The sequence below is a fragment of the Centrocercus urophasianus genome, unplaced genomic scaffold (genome assembly GCF_019232065.1).
Source record: "Centrocercus urophasianus isolate 14NV4802_14NV808 unplaced genomic scaffold, USGS_Curo_1.0 seq_22, whole genome shotgun sequence".
In the NCBI taxonomy this organism is placed as follows: domain Eukaryota; kingdom Metazoa; phylum Chordata; class Aves; order Galliformes; family Phasianidae; genus Centrocercus; species Centrocercus urophasianus.
The window spans coordinates 4,626,236-4,646,457 of NW_024884778.1; the positions used below are offsets into that span (position 1 = coordinate 4,626,236).

Genomic DNA, 20,222 nt, shown 5'->3' on the forward strand with positions numbered 1-20,222 from the left:
ATAGGCTTTTTATAAGTGAGCCCAAAGGGGCTTTGCTCTCCCAGTTCTGGTTTTCTACCTATCTCTCATTGCAGTTCTCCCTGGAATGGCTTTCCTGGCATAGAATTCATTTACTGTGATGTTCACACTTTAAAAAATTCTTCAGACCCCACTTCTCCAGTACGTTGTCTTCCTGAGAATCCATTCATTATAAAATATTTTGAGATTGTTCTTGAGTATTTTGATTCTTCTACTCTTAGCCATAACTTAAATGTACTCTAAACCTGAGCTGAAGGTTTATCTAGTGGCAAAATGAAGGTTAAAGTGTGCAGAAAAGTATTCTTATGTTCTTTCTTTTCTCTGCATTTGGGCACTTGGATGTAGATAAGATTTCAAGAGATTTAGGCAGCGAATAGCCTGTTTGAGTTGATGGTTAGTTTTTTTAGGTACTCGTTGAGTTTTGTGAACTCTGAAAGCCACTCTGCACACTGAGTGCTTGTCCTCTAGATTGCTGAATGTTGAGAAAAATGGTGCACAGAGCTAGCTTGTTAGTGCTTAGCAATTGTTCAGCACCTGTTCGCAAATGTGCCTGAACATTAAGAGGAAATGCATACGGGTGTTCAACAGAATGAAGGGTTGTTAAGATCTGCGTGAACAAGCAGGAGGAAATACAGATGTGAGTATGTAGGAGGGAAAAGACTATTACAAGGGCAATCCAATTAATGCAAATGATGCATGCAGATGTCTTTGGCTTTTTAGTACCTTTTGCTGTTTTACTCCATAGGATCTGCATGCTAGGGGCAAAGGATAGGAGCTCTGTCTTCCTTTGCACGGCAGCAGCACTCTCAAACCTTAAAATCCTACCTCTGCCAGCAAAGAGGAGACACCTTCTCTTGCTTGTGCATGAATGATCATATAGCAAAACAGCTATTGAGCCACAGGACTCACCTGGGATGTAACGTAATTTTGCCTTACACAAGTATCTGAGCTCCTGTTGACTCCTGGCACTTTACAGGAGCAATGCCAGTGCTTCAAAATTCAAATAAGATAATTGAAAGCAAGCCCTTGGCTTTTTTTTTTTTTTTTTTTTTTTTTTTTTTTTGTTGGTTTTTTTTTCCTGGGGGTCAAATCCTGTTTGATTTATTTTGGTATTGACTTCTCAGGGCTATTCACCTCAAGGAAGCAGGGTTTGGGTTTGAAAAGAGATATTCTTTCAGCTACATATTGATCCCTGGAGCTGGCTCTAGTCCATCCTTATGATGTACTCTCTGACAAAATGGCTTCTTCTCTTATCTTGGCATCTAATGTGAGTTGAATAATGACTTTAATTAAAACAAGACTTGACCACTTGGTCTTTCAGGTGAGATACATAGCAAACTCAAGTATGTGGCTTGAGCAGTTCCATTTTTTTCCTTTCCTCACTCCATTATGAAGTGTCCTTCTCAGGTCATGGCCCAGTAACCTTGCTCTCCTGAAGTCAGGAGGAATTTTGCCACTGATTCCAGAGAGTTCAGGACCACTACTCTAAGCCAATGGAAACTTACCCTGTTTACTCCAAAGTGTTTTAGCTCACGACTTTGATCCAATAAATAAATAAATAGAGAAATGCTCTCAGACTAACAACCTCAATTTACAAAATCTTTTCTGTCACAATCTCTGTCCATCTACTCATTATCTCCAAACGCTGTCACTCAGAGGTGTTTTGTAGAAAAATACTCTGGAATGAAGTGGCACGGCCAATTTAATTTGTCTGTTTGTGCTTTTATTTTTTTTTTATTGACTTACAGAGAAGCTGCTGACCTACGAGCTCATAGCTGTTTTCACCTTTTTTTCATGTTTACTATGATATAGGTATTAGGTACTTGCATGGAAATTCATAGTCTGCCAGTAAACTTAATACAGTAGATATGTAAGATACTTTTATGCTGTCTTCAACATTTTTCCTACTTTCTGTAAAATGCGTTATGCTTTTTTCTGCTCTGGCACATTTTACTTAGATGTTCAGCGTGGGTTTTTCCTGAGGAAAAAAGAAAGGCATCCAAACACCTCTGTGCATAGAATTTCTTTTTACATGTAGAGTGCGCAAATAAAGACTAAATTTCCTTTCCAGGATTTCGTATACGTAGTTTTCTGCCCATTGAGGTGGTTGTGAATACATATTTGGCAAGAAAAGTCAGGCAGCCCTCTAGCTGTGTTTGAAGTACTTGTGGAACAAAAACACACATGGCAAATTAACATTGCCAAGTCAACCTCTTAAAAATTAAGTGTATATTTGTATACTGTCCTCTTTTTGTTTTCTGTCATGGGAAACCAGTTTGGAGGCTTAAATTGCATTGCTAACTTTGTTGAAGGTTTCCCACTTAATCATTTGGTAACATCTTGTCTATAAGGATGTAACCATGTAAACGTGTCCATGTTGAATCAGAGCAAGATGCCCTCTGTATAGTTAGTTACAGATACTGGATGGGCAAGCAGGGTAGTTCTACAAGCTTGCCATTGTAATATTTTCACTTGTTTTGCTACATCTCAGTAGCTCTGATACTGCATACCTTTACATCAATATCTGTACTTTAGTCCCTTCTCCTAGTTAGGTGTTGAATATTTTTGGCATCATCTGTCTAACGTAGTAAAATTAAAATCAAACAAAACCCAGGACCCTTTTCCATAGTAGTGTTAATTTACAAGGTGCTTTACAAACATAGATAAGAGCCATTCAGGGCTCTACTCTGTGTAAGACAGACAAATGCAAGATGAAGCACTTGAAGGCAGTTCAGAAAGTGAGGATGTGGAAATGAGTTGTGCAAAGAGAAGAGTATCATGAAGTGGGGTTTCTGAGCAAGGGTTTAGGAGGCGACTGGAGGAAAACAGTCCAGTACAAGGAGCCCAGGGTCCTGGGGAAACGTGGTTGCCATCTATTTGAAGAGCAGTGACTTTTTCTTTATACACTGATGTTTTATTTTGCTCTCCATCATTATCCTTGCAATTATTAGGCCAGCACCAAGTCAAGCAAGGGACATGTGAGGTTGTGGCAGTGCATCGTTGCTGCAATAAGAACCGGATTGAGGAACGATCGCAAACAGTCAAGTGCTCCTGCTTCCCGGGGCAGGTGGCTGGGACAACGCGGGCTCAGCCCTCGTGTGTGGAAGGTAAGCAGCCTCCTGCTCACCCACAGCTCCTAAGTTTGTTCTCCTTGATGGTTTGACTCCCCACTGCCTCAAAAGCATAATCCTTCCTTTTGTTAATTTTGAAAACATCGCTGTGCATTGATTATAATGAGTCTGTGCATAAATCCGGGTGTAATTAATCCTCTTAATATATGTACTCATCCATTTCATGTCTGTGCCAATAAAACTTCTTAATTTTTTTTTTTTTTTCCACACAAGAATTCTACTTTAAGACTGGTCTGGAAACAGCAGAAATAAAAGACTTCAATTAATGATATTAACCCTTATACTACTTTTCTGAAAGAGTGGTCAGGCACTGGAATGGGCTGCCCAGGGAGGTGGTGGAGTCACCTAGCCTGGAGGTGTTCAAGATACAGTTGGATTTTGTGTTGAAGGACATGACATAGTGAGTACTGTTGGTGATAGGAGGATGGTTGGACTGGATGATATTAAAGGTCTTTTCCAACCTTGGTGATTCTGTGATTCCAGTTACCTTTAGACCTAGTAACTTGGCTGGAAAGTCACTGGATAATAAATGCAGCCCTAAGAGTGAGCATGCAGACAATGCTGGGACATCTGATTGTGAAAGCTGTTTTCCAGATGGATGACTCACCATTTTATGTGCTGAATGGTCTCTTAATGCTGGACATCAGTGCTATAATGGTATCCCACCTCTACTGGACTGTGTACATTGTAACTCCAAATGAGTTGGAGTTGGTAGACCAGAGCAGAGCATTTTTGTTTTTCTGTATGAAACTACAACCTTATGAGTTAAATATAAAAGAAAAGACTCAAAAACATTTTTTCTAAACTTTTAGAGCTATTTAGTTCTAGAAATAAAACTAAATACGTGCAGTATGTCTTTTTTTTTTTCTTTTTTGTTTTCCACTTCTTATTAAAGAAAACATTTTAAATTTTTTTTTAAAAGTCTGTTCAGACTTTACATGCCTTGTAATCTGGGAGCATAATAAGCTTTAACTGTACAATTTGTTAAGTAGTTTTCTCTTCAAAGGAGAAATACCCTCTGTTTTCAGGTGATACAACAAGCAGAAATACTTTTCAAGATGACAGATAATAAAAGTCAGTCAGTGTTCTAAACTTGCCTAAGGATTGCAAAGGTGACACTACATTCCATGATAGAAAGACATAAATGTATGATATGATAGAAACTTAATTCAGTCTGTCAGTACAAGTAGTTGCTGAAAGAATTTAGTGGCTGTTTGTTACCTTCAAGGATAGTTGAAATTAAATAAGACAGAATATTATGAATGTGAGGTTTTGGTTCCTAAAGTGGAAGTCTTTGATTCCTCCTCATTTCTTAGGGTAATGCTTTAACATGCTTCACTTTTTGGTTTCTTTTCCCTGCAAGAATCTGAGCCTGCAGTGTTTTTTCTGTTGCTGTAGCACAGAAATTATAACTATTTTTACTCAGCCTCAGGATTAAATTTGCTTTTCCCCACTCTGTACACAGCCTTCAGTTGGCTTCTATGCTGTGGAAGCCAGAAATCTTTTAGGGAAAAAAAAAAAAACAAAACCAAAACAAACAGCAAACAAACAAACAAACAAAAAACCCTCTTGAATTTGCATACTTTAGGCTGATACAGAGGTTTTGCTTTCTTTTCTAACACCTCTTTGCCAAACAGAAGGATATTTGATTTGCCTCTGAATTTAAAGGGAAGGACATGCTTGAATTACAATTTTTCTAACCAAAAGAAAACATTTTGTAAGGCAGTTGTCTTACGGCAGTATTATAAAGTATTTCGTTTGAACTTCAGACCTTATCCAGTAGTAATCACTATTTGCATTAGAGTAGCAATTATCTCTGTGCTTATGAACATACGTGGCACACATGGGTGCTGCCTGCAGTTCCTTCCTCACATTACATACTTGTTAGATTATGCTCAGATAAAAAGAGGAAATATGGCACTTCACATTCACTGAATGTATTCATTAGGTGCCACCCACTGGTTGTGTCAGACGATGTGATTTTTGGTCATACACACACATGCTTTTACAGATTGAAATCTTGATTTTAAAGAAGTCTAGTGCTTAGTAATGTTTATTAGAAATGTTTTCTAAATCCAAGTAGAACATATATACCTATAAGCATGTTCTGTTTGGACCTTAGCCTCTTCAACACATGTTCAAAAGGGAAGTAACTGAGAAAGTCATGGTGGAGAACAATAATAAGCAGGGTGAAATCATCCAAATACGAACACTGACTGAACTTTTCAGATTTTGTGTATTTTAACCGTTACCATCAATGAAGAGATTACTGGAAGAGGGTGAAAGGGCTCATGTTTTATGTTCAACACTGAGTGGCGACCTTAAAATAAAGCTATTGGAATGGAATAACATTTTTCTTTCTTGGCCAAACAAATGGTTGGTTACATGATTACATAATTACAATTAATTAATTTGATATCTATTTGATGATTTTAAAGAAGTCTGCTGCTTCTTGCTCTTCCTAAATGAAGGTCTGGTTTCTGTTTTAGTATTTACAATCCAGGCAGCACAGTGAGCTGGCTCTAATGTTCATTTCAGCCAGGCTGGCAAATCACTGATTGTAGCTCATCCACAAGAGCTTAAGACACTGCAGCAAATAGATTTTCTCAGAGTATGGAAGGCAATTAAGATGTGGGACTTCAGCAATTTCTAGACAAACTGTACTTGCTGTTCTGTTCTGGAATAGAACTTCACATTTGAGTAGCCTTCAGCTATATATATATATAATATATATATATATATGTTTTGGTTTTTTTTCCACAGAAAATTGTGACAATTAAAATAAGCTCCATCTGAAATCTGTACTTCTGGTTTTGGTACTTTATAGATGTTATTTTTCTTTCCCCTTGATTTTCTTACTCTTTCAGCATATGGGTTTTCAGACCCAACTCCCACAGGATTTCAGTGACAGATTTTTTGATTAATTTGGGTGGAGGTAGAATCTAGTTCATCAAACACAGCTCCTTGTTGATAGGTATTGGGCGTTGTGCCCTTTTGCATAAACAGGCCATAAAAAAGGTTTGTAAAGCCTGTCATTATTGTTTTTAGGATGTAGTCATAGGCCAGCTGGATATTTGGATCTTGAAATAGCTTGACAGATGATGAAGAACTTTACACAAGGTCAGATTAAACCAGCACACTTTATTAAAGCAGTACTGTATGTTAAGGCTAAACTGTGCTTGGAGAAGTAGAGCACAGCATACCAATACTCAGAGCTACCAGAATTTGGGAAAGCCTCCTGTTTGAGGGAAGTCAGACTGGATGTTTATATGATTACATTTAGACATAGATCTCCACAAGTGACATATTTTTTTCCTCATGATATACGACAAGGAGGAAACAAAGGTACTTTGAGTTGGAGAAAAAATATAAATATCCGGATAAATTTCAAGGAAAATAATGTGTTAAAATTGTACAGGAAGGAATATAAAAATATTTAGATTTTATAAATACACTAAGTGAAACTTTTAAGTGCCTTGAGTGCTACGAGCCATTCCTTTTCAGTGTGGTATGATAATACCCACAGCGTTGTGGGCCCTAACTAACATTTATAGAGTGCTTTGCAATTCTACAGTGTCATTCTTCCCAGAAACTTTAAACACCGGTAGCAGCAAAAGTCAGATTAGTTCATTTAAAAGAAGGATATAAAGGCTAAAGTCAATGTTATAGTCTGGGATATTTAATAGGGGTTCACAAGCATAGTAAAATTGCTTGTGGTAGCCTAAATGAGAGTATAAAGCTAGAAGCCTTTGGGTCAGGGTATTTCTGTAATCCCTTGTCCACATTGACATGCTCATTAACTTTCTTCTCTCTCAGATAATTGTATTTTGGATGTAGCTAACAAGAAGCTCTAATCTGTGTATTTGAACTTAGTTCTGAAAGCTATTGGCAAGTATTGGCAAACAAGAAAAGCAAGGCTATTGCTTCTGTACACAGGCACACCTCGTTTTTCTGTATTTTTTCTTCTTTTTTTCCCACCTTTCAGACACAGGCTAACTTGCTGCTTTGAGAAATGTTGCTGTAGATGAAATGAGCCACTAAACTCAGGAAAAAAACAGAACATATGACCACAAGTAGTTAAGTACACAGAGAAAACATCCCATACAGCCTGTGTATCCTGCCTTGAGTTGTGGCTATACTACTTGATTGCAGCTGTAGAAAATGTTGCTTAACAAAGGTCAACTAATTCTTCTGTCAATGATGAACAATTACATTTAAAACAGTCATAATGAGATTTCGTTTTTCTCCATTTTCTTTGTGGAATTTGTGGAATGGAAGAAGCAATTCTAGGTTGTCTAGCAGCTACTGCCAAGAAGATAAAACGTTAATAACTTTTGTTTGGAGAGAAGTGAAGTGCTTTAAATGTCTCTAAGTAAATCATCAGTACCCAAATCATTTTCCATCCAGTCAAGTCTGTTAAAACTAGAATTTATGAGGAAAACATTTGGATTCAAGGTCTAAATAATTAAAGGTTTTCTATAGGGTCAAAAAGCAATATTGGTCAAAAAAAGTACGGTTCAGGCTGAAAGCCAACTGGATTACAGACCGAAAGGAAGAGACCATAGAGAAACAAGAAAACAAAACAAAACAAAAAATCAATCAATACATAGCAAATAGATAAGATTTCCTTCTCACTGTATTTGGATGTATTTCAGGATACTTGATAACTCAAAAGGATGCTAATGCTGTGTCAGTATTCAAAGAAGAAAAGGAAATATACAATAGAATGAATAGTCGGCTGAAAATTTATATGGAAAGCTTAATCCAGTGATGTAGGAAAGACATCTGTATTTGTCATGACTACAGGTAACATGGATTTGTTTAAGCAGAATATGAAGTAATCATTAAATAAACTTTTTGTAATCCCTTCAACTGACTTGAAAGCAAATATTGACCAAAAAAGAAAGAATGGATTTCATCCGGATCAAAGGAGTAACTAACGATGAGCTCAAGGCAGTCACATGGCATAGTCCTCTGTTGTGGGGAGTTGAACCTGTTTGAAAAAACTCTGTGTTAATAAAGACAAATGCACTGCATCGAGAAACTGAAGAAGTTGAATCAGCTCAGCTTATCAGGCAGAAGATTGAAAAGTGACTTGATTGCAGAGCGTTCAATACCTTCACAGGGAGAAAATGATGGTTACTAACAGATGCTGTAAAGTAGAAGAAAGTGCAGAAGAGGTTTAAGGAGGAAAAAAAAAGAAAGCAAACCCTAAAGCTGTATGTTTCATGCTGAGATTGTTTAATTGTTGTGGAAAATGTCAATGGGAGAAGTAACTTTCTTCACCTGTGCCAGAATGGCTTGGAAGACAATGTAACTGAACACAACTGAGGGCACAACACAGTGAATTGCATAAGGCAAGACAAGATGATGTATTGGCACCTTTTGGCCTTAATCTCTGTGAGTCTACTGTTTCCATGGAGTTGCATCATCTAGGGAGCGATGTCAGCAGAAAATTTATTTCTAGTAGGGTAACCACCAGCAAATTGACTGGCAAATGTCAAACTAAAGCAGTCTCCTTTCCTTTCATTAGGGTGGTTGTGTATGAGTGTGACACAGCTGCTCTTGTTTCCTAGAAAAGTCATCTGCTGAAACCTCTCCAAGAGTGCCTCAATCTGGAAACTGGAAACTTTTATGTCCTATGGAGTCACATGGTTACAAGGACAGCAATAGTTAAACAGCTCTCGCTCTGAAGATAAACCTAAGTGACTGATGGAGAATTTTAATAGACTAATCTCAGGAGTGTGTTTGACACAAACAGCCACAGCCATTTAGAATATATAGCCTGCATAGTGGACATCAGAACTACTAAGAGACTGGACATAAAATGGATATAAGAATTAGTGCAGTGCTACAGCAAAGGACTAGGGATTTGCTGAAAGTTAATAGAATGAGACCTGCATTAGGGATTTCAAAGTGTTTCCATTAATCAGAGGAAAGATGTCTGCACAGAATAGAAATCAAATAGGAGAAGGGTAAGAGTCATTTTCTCTGAAAGTGTCTAAACAAAAGACGAACAGAAGGTGAACTAGGCAGAGCTTGTTTGAGTTAGATTGACTCCACAACGTTTCCTTCTCATATCTCTGCTTATTTTAATGGAAGATGGTACTGCTGGAATTGATGGGCCTGATTCACTGCTTTTGTACACGGCCCACATTTCATGAACCAGGAAGGTATGTGGTGATAGTGGTATAAATATGAAAGCGGGCTCACTTGTCTGAGTGCAGGCAAGCTCTTATGTCAATGCATCCATGCTCACAACAGCACAGTGCAGAGCTGTGTAATGTGGTAGCCAGGCCTCCCAGCAGGGCTTGCTGGCTCTGAATGTCATCTCTGTAAATGCAACTAGCTTACTACCAGGATCTCGTGCAGACATCCCTGCAGATGCCCTCAGTCTTCTTGAGTCTCACCTTCTAGAGTAGGTTACATTTAACAGAAATTAATGTGATTATTCAATTTTTCTCTTAAAAAGTAGCAAAGATATGAAATAAACTGCTGGACCATTTATCTGGAGTGGAAATGATCCCTCACCTCTTAGGGAAGCTAACCAGGTTTCATCCATTTCATCAGCAATCAATCAGAATCAAAGCAAATTATCTAGGATGCAAATAGCTGGCGACAGGAATCATGCGTTCATTTTATAATGTTAGGAGAGTGAAAGAATCATTTATAGAAGCTAAACTGGTGTTTCAGAAATGCATTTTTCATAGTGCTCTTCACGTAGCCCTAGAATGAAAGCACAAAACAAAAGTAATTGAATGAGCATTTCAGCAATATTCCTATGTCAGTTTGCCTGCTTGTCACCCTAATTTGAAGGTTGCAGAGATATGAATCTACCTTGAAATAAGAAGGAAAAAGAAGTGCTTTACAACAATTAGACTAAATTATTTTTGTTCATCTCTTTTGGATGTACTTTACTGTAAAGCATATTTTATGCACAGAGTAGAATAATGCAGACTAACTACATCAGCATTCCCAACCATTTTTTATTTCAAAATCCAGTTTAGTTTGTGTATGATTACAAACTGATACTTTTCAAAATCACTTTTTCTGGGATTGGATGAATCCTGTGAACAATGCAAAACTGAGAAATGCATGCAGAAGTTTGCATTAGTTTTTGGGAAAGTGTATCTGTTACCAGCAGTATTAAAAAGTCACGACTACGGGTATAAAAATAGCGAGCGGGAGCTTATTAACAAAAATTGGCTTAAGGGTAGAAAATTAATAAATTTGCACAGTTAGTGTGCTACTGAAGCCTTGCCAGACATTTTGCAAAACTGGCAGTGTAACTACAAGTAGATTTTCAGTTAATAATCTAATGCTTTTCAATGGTTTTCATGTCCTTATTTGCGCTACCTACTGACAGACATCACATGCTTACTTCTGTGCAGTTCTATTTTCTTACCCAGTGGAGGGAGAAACTGCCATTTCTTTGTCCAGTCTCGCATATGCATATCTGAATTAAACAAAAAGCCTTAGTTTCCTACCGCCTTACAGCAGGTTCTTTGCTAAGGCACGTAAATGAAGGGAGTATGCAACTTCTGTAGTCAGTAGAGGAGCAGAGGCACTTCCAGAGGTTAGGTCACTCTCTGTTAGCATTGGTCTCTATGCCATTTATTCTTCTGTGTGCTGGTGAACTTTTTTAGCCATATCTGCAGCTCAAACATGATCAGTGTGTTCAGCTTCTAAAACAGTAACTGTGGGTTCTACCTTTTGTAATCAAACAACTGAACAACCCACGGGCAACCTACTTACAAAAAACAACAGTATTAAGAAAAGATTGTGTTCTGTTTCTCTTTCCCATTTCTTTTTCAAGCTTCTATTGTCCTGCAGAAGTGGTGGTGTCATATGAACCCCTGTTTGGATGGAGAGGACTGTAAGGTGCTACCAGACTACTCAGGGTGGTCTTGCAGCAGTGGAAATAAAGTCAAAACCACAAAGGCAAGTACAGAAATCACCTATTTTAATATAGATAGAAGTCTGTTGGTGGCATTTGCTAATTTTGTAGCATTCGTGGTTGTGAGCACCAGTGCTAGAATCCTCAGTATTCTGGAAAGAGTGATTAATGCAATTGTTCTCAGACAGGAAAATGCTGGGTAAGAACTGCCCCTTTGCTCCCAGCCTAGTTGAGTTATTGGATGTTGGAGTCAAACCAAAGAAACGACTGTTGTAGTGTTCCAGGATCAGTTCTTCTATTTGCATACTGATTACATAGATCCAGGGTGAAAAATTATCTAAAGTTATATTCTTGCACTACTGCAAAGCCCTTTTAGTTTTGGAATGAAGTAGCTAACCTTTGGAGTTGAGAATTTGTACTGACGTCACTGGAACTGTGGGACACTGAGCACCAGTGGAAATCAAGCTGGTTCCAATAATTTCTAATTACAGGCCATCGTGGAGACAGCCTGTTTTTAAAATAAGCTTTTCTCTGCCATCTATTTCTTAATTAATGGCCAGCAGAAAGAAAATATCATGTTCTCTGTCTACTTAACAATCTGAAGTGAGTTCAGTGCACTGAAGTTCAACAAGTCATAGTGAACTGCATGTCTAAATATATCATAAAACATGAGCTTTCGCCAGGCTATAGCAGCAAAGACATATGCTTAGCTTTTTCCTTTACAGCCTCTTCTGAATGGAAATGAATATTGTTGATTAGGTAACAGTCTGAATTAATAAGCAAACACTGACATCAGATGCTGTTTAACAATTGCAGTTTTAAGGAGAAAAACACGTTCTAATTCAGGATGAAGGAGAAAATTAGTTTTGGGCAGCTGTGGAGTGAGTTCAGTGGTCCAGAGCCCAGCCGTACACTTACCATGATGGCAAATTCTTTGGAGAAATCTGACCAGAAAAATCTGAAAAACACTATTCCTCTTTTAAAGATCACAGAATGGTTTAGGTTGGAAGGGAAACCTGGAGGTCATCAGGTCCAATGCCACTGCTCAGTCAGAGGAATTACTGAAAGGTATAGACTACCCTCAGCATTTGAAGTTTTTCTTGACTTCATTGACTTCAGCTGCTCATATGTAAATAAGGGATAGTGTGGTGTGGTGGCATTAGACAGAATGGTGAGATAGGACAAGTGGGGGTTGAATAAGATAATGACATCTATGGCATTGACAGCTGGAGCATCAGGTCTTCATTCATGTTGCTGTCTTTTCCTTCTGTGTGCAGTTGCCTTTCAGTTCAGTGAGGTCAACTGACCCCAAGACATATAATACAGCCTATACTTATGACTGTTGCTCTTAAACAGTGAAAAGAGGAAGCCTGACTCAGTGGGAGTTTACTAATAGAAGGGCAAAGTTGGCATGGATTATTTATTTTATTATCCATGACAAAAAATGCAACCGGCAACCTACAGAATATAGCAATGCATTCTGATGAGTTCAGAGATGTCTTTATAAAGCTGGAGTGGGACAAATCATCCTGCCTGCAATTAGACCTGTGCAAATTCGTCAAGTCTGGTGAGTTTGTGTGAGTCTAACAGAGGGCATAATGTAGCAATATGAGAGCAAATGCTATTTCATTAAACTTGTCCTCTACTTTGCTAGGATGTGGAGTGATGTTTTTTGCATTGATTTTTATACCGTAGGAGATTAAGGGATATTTAATTGAAAGGATAAGCAAACAACTGGCACGTATACTTAGATGTGAATTGTTCTACCACATTACTGATATGAGAGCTGCTCATTTTTTGTCTTGCATGACTTTGCTTTTCTTTTGCTGTCCTTTGTTATTTTAGACTTACAAATGTTAAAGTAGGGCTGTGCTTCATTGTGGATGTGCTTAGTGGCAGCATAAGGGAGATACTAGCTCTACAACAACAGAAATATAGATATGAATAACAAAGTTAATGGTTATACATCTTATTGAGAGGAGTCCTAAACTTTACTAGTTATTGGCCATGCTAGAGAAGGGAACAGGTGAGTAGCAGGCTACCTTAAAGAGCACATCCATGTTTCCTCTGTATATGTTTTGCATTGCTCATGGGTGATTATCTACTAAGGTACAGTCATTGCACAAATATAATGAATAAAGGTAACTCCAGATTCTGAACAGAAGCTTGTGGCACATACAATATTGAGCTGGAAAGAGAGTGGAAAGGAACGGATGGAAAAACCCTTTATTAGAGGAAAAAGTGTGAGGTAACTTTTTTTTTCATTATTTTAAAAATGATCAAAATAATTGTCCACACTCAACTCAATCTGCAGAATATGAATTAAGTGCATTATTAAAACTCAGCACAAGTAAAGGACTGCCCTATGACCAGTAGTCCAAACTATACAGCACCCGTGTAGCTCAGTGCTGGGATACTTAAATAGGAAACACACAGCAAAACCTTTGTGGGCAGTTATAGAAAATGTACCCACATATGAAATGCTTTCAGTTTGTAGTAGGCTTACATCTAAAACATGAGAGTTGAGATCCATTCGATACTAATTTTTTTTTTTTTCTATGTTATGTAGCAAAGATGATCTCATTACCATTTAAATTTCTTATCAATTTTTAAAGCCTACTAACACCTTGGGATCAGTGCTAGTTGGGATAGCGAGTTCCTCAGGTTAATTACACACCAAGAGAGGAAATGCCAAGTAATCACTTTTAAGTCTTCTATCTTATTCGAAAATATTAGAGTGACTTGAAGTGTATGAAGCATGGAGAGACTCCTGATACTACTCAGTGTTTAGATGTATATGTGGTAGCTGAGTGGGACATCTAAATACATGAAAAGCTAAAGGGCTTGTGTTTAAACCAGTTACTGTGGGGAGGAAAATAAGAACTGTGCTATGTGTTTGTTAAGCTTGATAACATGTCCAGATGCTACAGAGCAGAGCTGACCAAAATTCCTCCCTGCAGGCACCTTTATTCTTACCTATTTGCAGGGTGGTGATGCCTCTCACTGTGCAGACAAATCCACTGGGTTTGCTTAGCACTGTGTGCGTGCATTAAGGCTTGCACATACATCCCTAACACACCTGATGGAGTGTGCATAGTGCAATAAAGTGAAGACCATGGGATCCTGTGGAGGAAGTGCTATCCAGAAGTGACTGCAGTTGCAACAGCAGTTTGTCCACACTGCACATGACGTTCTCTCTGATCTGTACATCCCTTCCATTAGATGTGCTGCTGAGAATGGGCACTTTGCATGAATGGTTCTTGGGGATGTAAGTGGTACACTGGTTCTGTAGGCATTGGTGTTGTAACTGATGCTAAGCTAAATGAAGCAGAAGAGTGATGTTCCATGTGATGTTGGTGGCTGTTTAATGGTAAACAGCCATTTCTTCATCTGCAAATCTTTGTACTTTGGATAACAACATAATTAATGTTTGGCTGGGGTTAGTTCATTCATGATGTGTCCTGTTTTACAATGGAGCATGTTTTATAATCCTCATTGGAAAAATTCCATGTTGGTAACTGTTTCCTCTTCTTTTATAGGTAACACGGTAGCAAAGAATAAACCTGTGTGTCCTACTGGAACAATGGTGTGTGCAACTGCATTGCTTGGCTGTTAGACAGAGACCCTATTTTGTGAGGGTGCTACTGACTTCATTCTTTGAACTTGCAAAATGACTTAGTGAAAAGAACAACTCTTCTTTCAACCGTGGCTGCAGTTCCTGAAGCTGGATTTTGCTATACAGAACAATGAATGTTTAATTTAGTGAGAAAACACAAGGAGATTCGGTTCTACCTGAAATGCACCTTGGATTCTCCAGCTTCTGCCACCTGACAGCATTTTGTAGAAGCACAAACCTGAACTTCTGCAGTACATCAAGGACAAAACTTTCTTTGTGATGCTGAGATATATAAAATTGCTCTAAAAGAGTTTAGATTATGAAATTAACCTAGGATACCATAGAAAGAAAATTCTTACATTGGAACCATTATGGGTTTGTCTGAGGTACTTCTCACAGTACAGCAGAAAAATACAAAGCGGATCCCAGTGCTGACAGGGCAGTGTTAGTAAATAACATATTAGTGTATTTTCAGCTGTGATTTAGTAACTATCAAGGTTGTTAGAAAGTGAGAAGATGGCACTTATAAATCAGTAATGATTATAGTATGGCATACTTTGGTTATATCTTTGCAATTGAATTTATTTCCTTAGGTAGTTATAGGTACTTTAATTTTTACATTCACAAGTGATGGCAGGGAAGCATGAGGAAGAGACAAAATTGGAAAGTAGATAAAGCTTTTGCTGTCCTAAAATAAATCCATTCTCTAGGGGAATAGCAAAGTATATGTATCCCTTGCCTCTTTGAATCTAGATATGGAAACGAATTTAGCCATTAGCTAGAAATATGCATTCAGATGCCTCAAAAAAAAAAAAAAAAAAAAAAAGATAGAAAAAAGAAAAAAAGTGAGCATGCTTGTACTGCATAAGGAGGGCTTACTGGAAGGAGGGTAATTTGTTCGGATTTTCATAGCTTTGGTTATATCCTACTAGGTAACATGCTTAAAATTCATGAGCAAAAATTCTAGATAAAAGTGAATCTTCGCTTCCAATTAGTTCTTGTTTAGACTGATTATTATAATTAAATGTCCAGTTCTTTGACAGACTGAATTTCCAAGTGATTACATTTTGTGACACATAATTGTTCCATATTATTGTAGATGCATTTCATACTGTTTTTCTTATTTGCCTGTTGCAGTTTTTTGTCATCAGTCTTCATAAATAGAACAGTAAGTAGAAGTGAAGCTGTAGCCAGGCTGATCCCCAGTATATCATTTTGGACTTAGGATGCATTACAACTGACTGAAATGCAATGATGCAGATGGATATCTTGCAGATGAACTGCCGCTGACCCAGCTACTGAACTCATTGTTATGCTTTATGTAAATATCAGGGGAACAATGTAAATCTAATTTTTATATAGCTAGAAAAGAAAAAAAGAAAAAGAAAAAGAAAAAAAAATATGTTGTATTAATTTAGATCATTGTGCATACGCTTTCAGCTTTGTGGGGAAGATACCATCAGCTGTGTGAAGCTGTTCAGAATAATGATGTTTAGCTTTTCTAGCTTTTGATTTGCTGGAGTGAGTGCAAGCTCTCAGCCAGAGAATTCCACAGAAGTTAGTGGAGGAAGGTCTGGCCCTGTGTTCTTTTTCTTCTGATTTCTCTGGTTTAGCCCACTTTTGGTTATGCATTTGATGACAGCTGGGATCATGGTGGTCATTGTACTTGGTGACAAGTAAAAAAGAAATGTTCTGCTCTATCCTCGGACAGCTAAACAGTGATTCTACCTAGCAGACTCTGCTTTCCCTAATGAGTTCTGCATTACTGGTATTTTTCCATTGTTTCTATTTCCCAATTAAGTTCTAATATTGCCTTTTCTCTTTCTATTTTTTCTGTATCTGACTATTCAAGAATATCATCCGTGAAAGTTGTTTTTTGTTTCCTGTTTGTACAATGTTGGCCCCAAATTGTTATTTATTTATTTTGCTAATTTCTGTATATAAAAGCTTAGTAAAAACCATTGCTGAGGTGTTCTGATCTATGCGGATAAATGAGAATTCCAGAGAAAAGTTACTACTTTTCTCTTTCTGAATGTAAATACAAGGAAAAATTATTTACCAGTGTTCATATGCTAGATTTGTGGCAGAGCTGAGAATTGATCCAAACCTTATTACATCTGATTAAGCTTTTCTTGTGGGGAACATAAAAGAGGTACGTGACATGCCTTACAACACCCCCCTGGAAGGGGCATTCTGTGCCCCTGGGGAAAGAGAAAACTAGAGCATAAGTTTGATTGCATGGGATTATGAAATGCAGCCCACATGAATGACTTCCTTCCTAGATCCTCCGCTGATGACAAAGATTTTGTATTTCTAAAGAATCTTCGTTCCAGAGGATCTTGGGATGATTTACAGCCTTTTCTGACTCGCTGCACAAATGCTGCAATAGATACCTGTCTCTTTTTAGAGGATTGCTGTTTCTTCTAATGCTGTTGTCTGGCACCTGACACCGGTATGGCCCTTCTGCTGAATGATTGCAAAATTAAAGCCTTTGCCAGAGGCTCTGTTAGTAGAATAGATCAGCATCCCAGATTTGTCATGTGTTCTCTATGGAAGTGGCTTAGTTTATGCATATCTGCTTCTAGAAGAGCAGCATTTGTAAGCAGCATGCTGGCAATCTCTGCTTACTTCCCACTGTTAAGCTTCTGTGAATCTACAATGTGTGGTTCTTGTGTCCAGGTTTTTGTTCAGGACAGCATTGCCTGCTGCAATCTGGTTCAGAGATTGATCCCCTCCCTCTGTCCTAAAGCTGCCAAGTTTTGCCATACGATTTCTAACCAAAGGCTGTTGCAGACACTTGCTCCTTTGGTAAAATATTATTCTGATAGGCAAGCTGAGCTAATTTATGTCCCGATTATACCTATATCTCACTTAACTCTGCTTTCTTTTCCCCTAATTAGTATGACCCTGATGTATTTTCCTTCACTGAATTGACATTTCAGTAGACAAAATGCTATTCACTGCTGTTCTAGGCTTGCTTCTTTTCAGCTCATACCTTCTTGTTGGTATGTTCTTACCAGTTCTACTTCAGTGTGTGACCTGGAAGTTCTGTTGCTGAACTGTTACTCTCCCAGGCTGAGGTCACAGGGTGCTGCCTGTCCCTGTGCTGAGGACTTCTGTGTGCCTCGTGGCAGAGCCACAGCTGAACGATCCCAGGACTGACTGAGGAGGATGTCCACCACATCCCACTTTGAACAGCAAGGGCCATTGTTCGCTGCTCAGTGAGTTCCTCACGTTGTCCTTATCTTCGTCAATTAGACAGGGAAATCTCTGTGATATCAAAATAAATACATAGAAGAAGATGTATGCGCTGATATGTAGGTCAAACTAGATTCAGGGCATTTTCTTTATCTAGAAAATAAATTATCTTAATAGAAATCCTTGCCAGGTTTCTCTTGTGTGTTACAACTCTGTTAAATCCGTGATGGATTTTATTCCGTTTTCCTCTAAGTCTGTTATCTTCAAGGATTTCTGTTAGAATTGGTACCTGAAGAGAGTGAATAAATTTTTTACATTTGCTGTAATTTTTTTCAAAGGGTTAGTTCATAACAAACCTACTACAATAGAAAATGTCTTTAAAGTATAGCAGTTTGCTTGCAGACCAAGCAGCCCCTGAGGTAAGGCAGACAAGGCTTCTGTCACAGCATGAGATGCTTCTGTATTTACTGAAATACAGATGATCCTGTCAGAAACTTTTAACTATTTAGGATAAATAATTGCCTATAAACTGTTGCAGTGTGGTTTTAAGGATTTCTTTTCACAGCACAGAGTCCCAAAGTATTGCATTGTGGCAGTAATTCTGGCAGATTCAGAATGGATCTGCTCACCTTGGGATTCGAAACGTGCTGGTTATGGAGAGCCTCTCTGAGCTCATGAGGATGTTTCTTGGTGCTAATGGCTGCAGGGAAGCTTGATGCTTGGAAAGAAGGAACATGAGAATGGGAAACTGATTTCCCCTTCAGTGAACTTAGTTCAGAAACAAAAGCCCCTTTCCAAAACAGGATTTTTTAAGACAGGTCTAAAATGTGGGTTATTTATCACCTAGCCAATACAAGTTTTTCATTTTAGAAGGTATCTATGGGCATGGTCAGACCACAAGTGGTTACATAGCTCTTAACAAGATATTGGCCTTAACCTGGAGTGCATGCAATGCATACTTGTAGTCTGCTTAACTAAGAAAGGTAGCTGTAACTCCTGTGAAGATTCTAGGTAGGAGTCTGTCACTTTTAAAGATGCACTGTTTCATTTGTAGTTTTCTGCCTCTGCAGTAACCTGCATTGTGCCTGCCTATAGGGACATTGGACATTTAGGGAAGTTGGACTGTCCAGCACTACTAGAGGTCACTTCTTCATGCAGGGTATGAAAGGATTTTGTCTTTGCAAGTGAAATTTCGCAGACGCTTTCCACTTAGATCTTGGTACTGAGTCATCCAAGACTTCTCAGCTGAGGAGCTGAAACTCAAATATTTTGTCTACCCACTGAAGTTATGTTTCATATCATAGCAATCTATACTGGCACAAGATTGCACAAATTAGTAAAGTTATTTACACAAAAGCTTGCAGACTTTAGGAATCTTGTATCCCTTCTCTTTAATGTATGCACTGGGTGAAGGTTTACTAAGCCCACTCACATGGCTCTTAGCTACAGAGTTCTTACTTGTGCTCTCTGTGATTCAAGGTTGTGGGTGGGTGTACTTTCTTTTTTTTTTTCTTTTTTCTGTATTTCTTTTTTTCTTCTTCTTTCTTTCTTTCTTTTTTTTTTTTTTTAAATTTTAAATTGTCTTAATTTGAATCATCAGGGAGTTTTTTTGCATAAATGCCTTCCAGCCAGGAATCTTTTTGCTCAGTCTTCTGAGGAAAGATTGTTTTGGGTGTGAAAAGAAAGCAAAGAGAGGGGCAAGCTCCATCTTATTGCAGAAATGATCTCTATGTGGAGCCAGAAGAGGTAATGTTGGTGGGATAACTTCACCTCAAGATATTTCATGTTATCTATATAGAGGATTATTACTTTATGGCATTTTCAAGAATGGTTGACCTGTAGCCTTTCTATTCCTGAGACTGAAGAGATTTGCAATAATTGGAAAAATAATTTTCCTGCACTTTAATGGAGTATCTAAAATGTCACCCATCAGCTACCACTAGAAGGAGGTGAGGAATGTTGCAACAGGGGAAAAGTAGCCTAAAAGATTATAAAAAATTGTGTATGCAATCAATTTATCTGCTGTATAATAGGATGTAGATCTGTCCAAGCTCATGCTTTGAATGACTCCAGTTTACAGAAGCACGATAATTATTTTCTTTTACTGTGTTTTTAACAAATAAGCCCATTGCTTAAAATTCACTAGAACAAGTGATTTGCAAGCAAAGCCGTCAGCTGTTTGCTTACCCTTTAAATTAATTGGCCTGAAAAGCAATCTACTACAGTGGTAAAATCAATGCAAAATACATTACTCTAAGTCCCTGCAAAATAAAATCGGTGCTTTGTAAAAAAAATGCTAGCATTCGCAGGACTGGACTCTGCCCTCACTTGGTTTCATATGAAACTCTTCAAGATGATGAGT

General features: G+C 38.1%; 1 protein-coding gene across 2 annotated transcripts in view; it reads left to right on the plus strand.

Moving 5' to 3' along the window:
* The window catches only part of TAFA4 (TAFA chemokine like family member 4), a 68,157-nt gene extending 52,789 nt beyond the window's left edge, over positions 1-15,368 (plus strand). For both annotated transcript variants that reach the window (XM_042823675.1, XM_042823674.1), the window contains exons 4-6: positions 2,970-3,125; positions 10,966-11,090; positions 14,586-15,368. In XM_042823675.1, the coding sequence (XP_042679609.1) occupies positions 2,970-3,125; positions 10,966-11,090; positions 14,586-14,597 (293 nt within the window). In that variant the 3' untranslated portion in view covers positions 14,598-15,368. The remainder of the gene's footprint in view (positions 1-2,969; positions 3,126-10,965; positions 11,091-14,585) is intronic.
* The last annotated feature ends 4,854 nt before the right edge of the window (positions 15,369-20,222 follow it).